The 8166-nt window shown below is 33.7% G+C and overlaps 1 protein-coding gene and 1 non-coding gene across 2 annotated transcripts in view; one reads left to right on the top strand and one right to left on the bottom strand.

The window, feature by feature from the left end:
* The first annotated feature begins 2680 nt into the window (after positions 1-2680).
* Positions 2681-8166, top strand: part of LOC106111477 — a 6937-nt gene continuing 1451 nt past the window's right edge. The window contains exons 1-3 of the mRNA XM_013293595.1: positions 2681-2724; positions 7541-7659; positions 7802-7925. Coding sequence (XP_013149049.1) covers positions 2704-2724; positions 7541-7659; positions 7802-7925 — 264 coding nt within the window. The 5' untranslated portion in view covers positions 2681-2703. The remainder of the gene's footprint in view (positions 2725-7540; positions 7660-7801; positions 7926-8166) is intronic.
* On the bottom strand, positions 7274-7345 carry Trnap-agg. Its single transcript has one exon. It is a non-coding gene; the product is annotated as a tRNA-Pro (tRNA).

Here is an 8166-nt window from a genome sequence, read left to right as displayed (position 1 = left end):
GGGGGGGGGGGATGCGTAAATGCATTTTCCCAGCGTGAAAAAAAAAGGGTGGGTACTAACGTTACGATGTCATGTAACATGTTACACTGCGAACATTCCAGTTATAGTTTGTCTAAATAAGATACATTATTTTTATAAATGACGCATATGAAGTATCGAATTCAATTTGTATGAAGGCAAATGCCGTACTTAATAGACAGGTATCGTAATGACGAAACAAACTCGCATAGCGAACAATTTTGTACTATCGATATTCGGTTTAAATAATTATCGAACTCAACTAAAATTATTATTTTCTTATTAACTAATTTAGAGGACAATGCTAGTTTTGATTATAGTGTAGAGAATTTAGCGATGACAGAAATAATAGCGAAATCCAATTCGATTACCTACGGCTGTAGTAGTAATAAACATTTGTTTACTCTCATTATTTGTTATGGTCATTATTAATTTGATAAAACAGTGTTTTTTTAATTCATAAGTTAACTATAAATCTATCGATTCTAACTTCTATAAGAATAAAAATCGAAAATCGATAAGATTCATGACTGATTTTACACAAGCCATCCCTACTAAATTTGAAATGAATTGTCAAACTAATCTAACTTATTTAGACAAACTATACACGTTGTGTTGGGCCAGAGTACAACGAGCCACTCTATTCGAATACCTTGTAATATTACACTTTATGTATAAATTAAATTATAAGTTTCTTTATAATTATGATTTTTTATTATAAAAGGTGGCAAACGAGCAATTGGCCACCTGAATCCGCCAAAATGGCGAAGCGACCGCTGCCCATAGACATCCGCAATTGCAGATGCGTTGCCTACCCTTCATTGACGGAGGAGAAGACGCACATAAAGAGGATATTTCCCCCTTCCTATGCATCTCCTTCACCTTCAAATCCACTTCCCCTTCGCATCCTCTCCTTATAAGAAAAGGGCGGTAAAGAGAAAGGGACTTAAATTAGGCCTCCGGCACCACATTCAGCAGACGAAACACGGTATTGCTTCCATTTCACGCCTGTCTTCTGTGTGGTCGTGGTATTATTGGGGGCGTGTCGGCCCTGCAGTGCTAAGATGTTAAAAGCGGGCACTACCACTGTGCAAGTTAAATTATTCGACCCAAACCAATGTCGATCTTTACAACATTTTAGATTGTTTTATAATAATGTCCAGCGAGTTTCACCGTTTCTCAAGATTTGAAGTATCAAACATAATAAAGCCAATATAACGTTCTAAATATTAATTGCTATATAATTAAAAAATACTAATCGGTCTACAATCTAGGTCGCGTTGTTTCCTAGGCGACCTAAGGTATACCTCGCCTCGTATACAACGCATTGTGTATTCATTTCGATAGCCGTTTGCTCGACTTTATACATTATACATACAACATAATGGACACTTTCTATCTTAAAAATAATCATTTGAACTGTATCAACTTTCAATTCAATTACCATTATTTTATTTGTTAATAAAATTGTAATAAACGCGAAAAAACAAAAGAATCAAATCAACCAAATTCAGTAATTATAGATTTCAAATCTCAAAAGATAAATAAGAGAAATATAAACCCTAACATCGCGCGCATACATTTGATTAAAGTATCGTTGAGTCTCGCTTTGATTCCTATTCCTTTGTATATACGTGCGCACTCTACTCGATTAGTTGTGCAACTAAACAGTTGAATTGGCTGCGAAACAATCGACAATCGCACAAAAGTTGTGCGATAGTTCAGTCAAAGATGTGCGCCCGCTTTAAGTCTAGCAGCGAAAACAAATGACGACGCAACTCTTTTGTAGGTGATGAAAGAGTGCATCAATTAAAATATGGATTTTTAAAGGGCCTGTCTCACCAAATTGTAAATTGTCTGATAACAATCCAACGTGTAAAATATGTGATGGAAATATCGGATTTTGTTACCTTATAGTGACGTCATTTTTAAGCTATTCTATTTCTTGTTTATGGCTCTCCCTTAGCGAATTTGGCCAGCGTCAAGTGCTTGTGGTTTTATTCTAATTTGGGAGACAATGACTTTTTCAATCTATCTGAGCCTCTATCAGCCAGTGGTGGGACAGGCACTAAGTTTTGTACTATCTTAATCTTAAAATATCAATACATGGAAATAGAGATCAATTGTAGGTCTATTTCAAAAGATATTAACGAATTCTGGTCGTTAAATTGTTGAAGTTTGCAATAACTTTTGCTTTATTGGTACTTTAAATAATCATCAAATAGTATAATAAAAATATTTTATACGCAATTCGTTGTAATAAAGCACAAAGAGTAGTGAAAGCTGTGATAAGTTGCGAACTTAAAATCGTAAAAAATTCGATATCAAACCCTACTTATAAAATTGCCTAACATTTTCTACTTACGATAATCTTATTGTTATACAGATAATAAAAATTTTGACTATTATTTTACTATAACGGATGTGCTAGAAGTGATCCTTGAGAAATAAGGTAAAGTCTCTTATTTTTCTTATAACTGGAATGTTGATTTTCAAATTAAAACGATTTTTTTATTATTAGATTACATTTTATTTACTTTGAAAACTGTCTATATTGTTACTTTGTTAAGGATATAAAATCGTCATCCCCTTTGCCGAAAAAATATGATAAAGCTGTCCAGTGAAAGGTTTTCTGGCGAAGTATAAAAGTGGAGTGCACAAGCGCCGCGCCTCTGATTTAACGACATGACGCCGCTCGCCACTTTGGTACGTGTTATTAATAAAATAAATACATAAAACTGTCAAAATATTATCAAAAAAAATAGAGTAATAATTTTCAAATAAATAGAAATACCTTTTCTAATAATTGTACACTTCCGATGTAATTTTTGTAGCTTGCAAATATTTACAAATAAAAAATCTCTTAACCAAAAAGTGGCAAAAGATTTAAATAAAAATTATTGCTCTTATTTTTTAATTACTACATTTTAATATTAATCACTTTTAATAGTTTTATCTTTAAGATATTTCGTAAGTTTGTGTCATGTGCTAGTTTTTTTTAATATTACAATGACCTTTTATAGCAAAGTCAAGTGAATTTTCCGCAATAGTTGTACTTTCTAATAGTTAATGTGTGCGTGACACGTGACGTCACTGGTCGCCTTTGTGTGTGTTAATTAAAGTGTTGTGCTTAATGACCTGTGATATAAACGCTTGTGACATAGTGCTAGAAACGGTTCCTATATAATTTTATAAACTAGCTATTCCCGTGCGGCTTCATCCGCATGAAATTGTAATGCCATTTTTATTATATTTGTCAATTTTAAAAACAATTTAGTAGTCAAACAACATAAGTTTTAGTTAAGGGCGTGTAAAAGGGGTCGATAGGACTTGACATTGACGCGGCCCATCGCGTACAAATACGTGAACTTTTTACTGGCATGTGTAAACATATTGCGCTTGTAACTGGCATGCCAGCTATGCCACCATTTTACTGGAATGTGTTGTCCGCCCTTATACTACTTAATTTCTAATTGTAATTAGGAAAGTGATTGCGAATTTCCACATTGTAACGGTTGGTTACATACTTGAGCCTTGAGGGCTCAGCGGTGAGTGCGCGGGGTGTCGAGTGTTGGTCACTGGGTTGCAATCGCTTACGTATAAATGCTTTTGTGTAATATTGCACGATTTATTGTTGCATCTATCAAACGGAACCGGAAAACTATAATCAACTATATTTTACATGATTAATAGACTTAAAATTACAGTTAAGGATTTTTCTTTTTAATTAAAATTTTCAACTTTGACGAAGCCTCCGCGAATCTTGCCGTCTAGAGACTTAGTACAAGGTATGCCGATCTCAAATAATTGGACAAAGGGCAAGACGGAAGAAGGAAAAAATATAATTTTCACCATTGTTATGAAACAATGTTATTTTAAAATTATCTACTTCTATTTAATTTATCGTAATCAAGTTATAGTAGGCAAATTAATAATGACGACAAAATAATAGACGATCGACGACGATCACATTCATTTTTTTCATTACTGAACTCTTTTTACAAGCCGCAACTTTGATGCAACGTTAGACTAAAATTAACCTTTACATTTAGCACAAAGTAGTGTGTTTAAAACCGCACAACTGAAACTAAACTATCGCACAACTGTTTAGTCGTCCTTTGATTCGTATAAGCTTTATGTGGAGCGCACACTACTCGATTTTTAGTTGTCCTAAACAGTTGAATTGGCTGCAAAACAATCGACAATCACACATCCGCTCTTAAGCAATCCATAGGATGTCTTATACAATTTATGATAACAAAGTAAAGTCCGTGCGTAGGCGCAGCAGGCGGACAGAATGATAATAGTATTGCAGTCAGACACTAGAGTGACAATACTGGCAAGAAATTGTTCTCTTTATTATTTTATTGACCGACTTCCCAAAAGAAGGAGGTACTCAATCGACGAATTGATATATTTTTTGTTATTGAATACAAAAACTATCGGTGAATGTAGATGAAATATAACACTGAATTTACACTAAGCGTGTCCCTTACTAATGTTTTAACGACACTTAAGTTTAATGACATGTTGAATTTGTATACTAAATTTATAAAGATGTTTGCATAATGTTACTCTAACCATAGTTTCTTAACTATCTCTCGACTTTACTTGGTTTTTGTCTGTTTTCCACTGCGATCTACTTTGCGACTTTTCAAAGTCTGAATTAGTAATTAATGATGATTTAATTGTAGAGTAATCTAGACTATACAATTATTTGTGACCTATTTGTAATATATTAATATAATCTTATAGATAATTGAGTTGTTTTTATCAGTACAAATATACGGATATTTTCAAGGTTTGCATCGATTAAAAAAGTAACATGTCAGTAACAAGTTGTTCCTTTTTGTTTTATTTATAATACAGAGGCCACAAGTTGACAGCAAATTAAAAACTCGGGTGACCATGATTTTAGTTATTTCAAAGATTATATCATAACCAATGTAATTATAAAATTATTGTTAAAACATCCAATTTAAAATCTATATAACAAAAATGTTTTTGTTTTAAATATGAACGAAGTTATGTTTTATTTGTATTCTGAAACGCCAGATATGAAACTTCAAATCTAATATTTAACGAACTTACTAAACATAATGTCATGTCACATTTAATTCACGCCTTTAGATATTTTTTTTTCGAGTTAAATATATGAATTCAGGATTATCCTGACTGTGTCATATCCACCCTAGTGTTAGTGAACGGCATGCAACCGGACCGTGGCCTCTAAATACTTCTACTTTCCGATTCGACGCCCTTTTGTATGAATTATAGACTTACAAACACTCTAGGAACAGACTTGGTCTCACTATAAATAGTAATAAGCAAATTTTATTTACTACATTTACATTCGAGGTTTCATATTTTTTATGCATGCGTTATTGACGGAAGTAGACAGCGTAGCGCTACGGAATGTAGAGATGATACTGCTACGGCGTAGCGTATGACGTCACAGTTACAAATATTGCATATTTGATCGTAAAAAAATTCTTCAATTTTTGTCTTAAATACGAGTAATATGTTAAAATCGTAAATAAGTTTTAACGCCCATATTGTTTCATTTTATTAATAATTACATTATTTTTGTATGTATTGAAAGTACTCAAGAACTGGGACGATTTTAAAAATTCTTTCACCGTTAAATCGTTAATAAATCTGTTAGTAACATAGGCTATTTTTTATGTATTAATTTCACGCGGACGAAGTAATAAATGTTATGTAAAAGACTCAAGAATTTTTAAGCTGTCGTGGAGTATTTTACTCCATAAGGGATAAGGGCAAGTGGATGATGATGCGGAGTATTTTACTCAATTTTTCTTAACTCCAAGCATCGAAATTATGTAAAACGTCGTAACACATTTCCCACAGTTAGTGCAATTTTTTAACTGTCTAAAATAATATATCAAAAACATTTAAGACATTTATTGAGGCCGTTTTATTTTTAAGTTAGATAATTATTGACCTTGACTTACTTTCAAACCAGTATGTCCTGAGAAAATGTATCTAGTAACATTGTCGTTAAGTTACAAATTTTTAAGTGTATACTTGGGTAACTTCTCAAGTATTTTATATCTCAGTGATAACGATTTATATTAACCCAATTAGAGTCTAAAGTAAATAAAAGTTAAGCTTTTGCCATCACACAATAAAGCGTAAATCTATATTATACTAATATAATAAAGCGTAAACACACACTTCTTTGTTGCCTAAGATGTCAGCAATTACAGCATATTATTGAATAACTCTTTTTTTAATAAAAAGCCCTACATTTACGTCACGCTTTAGGCTATATATTTTCACGCCATTACACTTAGGGGGTAAATATTTTGGATAAAAACCCTAATGTGGGAAAGAGACCATAAGTTGCTGCCAACATCAAGGAAGCAAGGTTGGTCATGTCATTTTGACATTTGTAATTGATGATTTGACAGATGTGGACAATGAAATAGAATTTTCATAATTTCACACGGATGCAGCCGCACGGGAACAGCTAGTTTATTACAAGAACTATTAATTAAGCCTTTGTGCTAATAAAATAAGTACATATTAAAATTATTAGAGTACTGTGTTTTAAAACCTTTTTTAATATAATAAAGCATTCATGCGTACTAGAGATCGTTGACCGCTTTTATTTTTTATTATTTATTGCGTCCCCGCGTGCCCGACAATGCTGGCCACAGCGCGGCAACCGAATGGTAATTAAATGAAATTTGACACGTAAAATCATCATTGCGTGAAGAAAATGGTGCAAGGGATGTACTGCAAGCGTTCATTTCTGCGACAGTATCTACTACTTGTAATCCAATTCATGACCTTCAGAACATTGGATATTAAATATGAAATTCGAATATCTAAGATTATGGTTATTTCAATTGCCTTTAGCGCCATCGTCGCTAGTCTTAATCACAAACGCTAGCGGCATTGCCTTGGGCTATGTTTATTTTCGCGGATATAATATTGCCGTGGGTACGCAACCGCAAGGTCGCCGGCGATATTTCATATCTACTTTGACCAATTTGGTAATTGGACTAGATGTTTTATAGTAAAAAATGTTTTGGTCACGTTTATTGTTAAACTCTTGTATAATATAATTCAATTATGTTACAATATTGTTGGTAATTTATTTTAATAAACAGCACAATTACATTTCGAGTTTTCAAGTCATGCTGTATTTGGCCTGTTTTAATACATTCGAAGCAATAAAAAAAATTTGAGCAGTAAAACTTATTTTTGATGTAACCAAAAGAGAGAAGGGCTCGTCCGGGATTTGAACCCGGGACCTCTCGCACCCTAAGCGAAAATCATACCCCTAGACCAACGAGCCTTGTGGACATATAAGTCAATTACTGCTTCGAATACTAGGGCGACATATTTGTCTCGGCTATCGTGTACGTTCAATGACCTGTCTACTGTCAAACTCTTCTGCGTGTTCTGTCGTCGTGTGTCACTAGCATTAGTACCATAATGCTAGCTTCACACGTACATTTTGTTTAATGATGATTCTCTTCTTTGTTTTCAGTTATTACTGAGCGTGTGCGGCGCGTTGGCGCAGTACGCGGAGGACCGCGCACCGCGTTACATCGCTTCAGAGCAAAAGGTCACCTCCACACCTGTGCCTATACTTAAACAGATCAACAGGTAACTCTTAGTTAATTTACTCTTCTATACAAGTCATACTAATAACCACGACCACACAGAAGACAAACGTGAATCTCCACTATACAATTCAGTATGAAATTTCCTTATTGCATTAAATGTAACAATATTATTTCTTGTTCAGGCACAACGAAGACGGTTCGTATACATATGGATATGAAGCCGCCGATGGGTCATTCAAAATCGAGACAAAGTCTGAAGCCGGTGAAGTTAAAGGCAAATACGGATACAAAGATGATACCGGCAAAGTAAGTACTAAGGGTTAAGTTAATGAATCAGTGAGTTGAAATTAAATTGAAATAGGTTTAGATCATAACAACATATGCAAATAATTAAAGACAGAAAAGCGTTGTGTCGTATCAGTCCAGAGGAAAGAATGAAAACTGCTTCTCCGTCGAGAAGGACGTCAAAGTTCTTAAGTTATAACAACATTTAAAACTCCGTCATTTTTTGGAGTCTCTTGACTTGACTTGAAGATTTCTTATCAAT

Source organism: Papilio polytes, unplaced genomic scaffold (genome assembly GCF_000836215.1).
Source record: "Papilio polytes unplaced genomic scaffold, Ppol_1.0 DF824158.1, whole genome shotgun sequence".
Taxonomy (NCBI): Eukaryota; Metazoa; Arthropoda; class Insecta; order Lepidoptera; family Papilionidae; genus Papilio; species Papilio polytes.
Note: the sequence above shows the minus strand (reverse complement) of the source record. Positions and strands in the feature narration are given on the sequence as shown.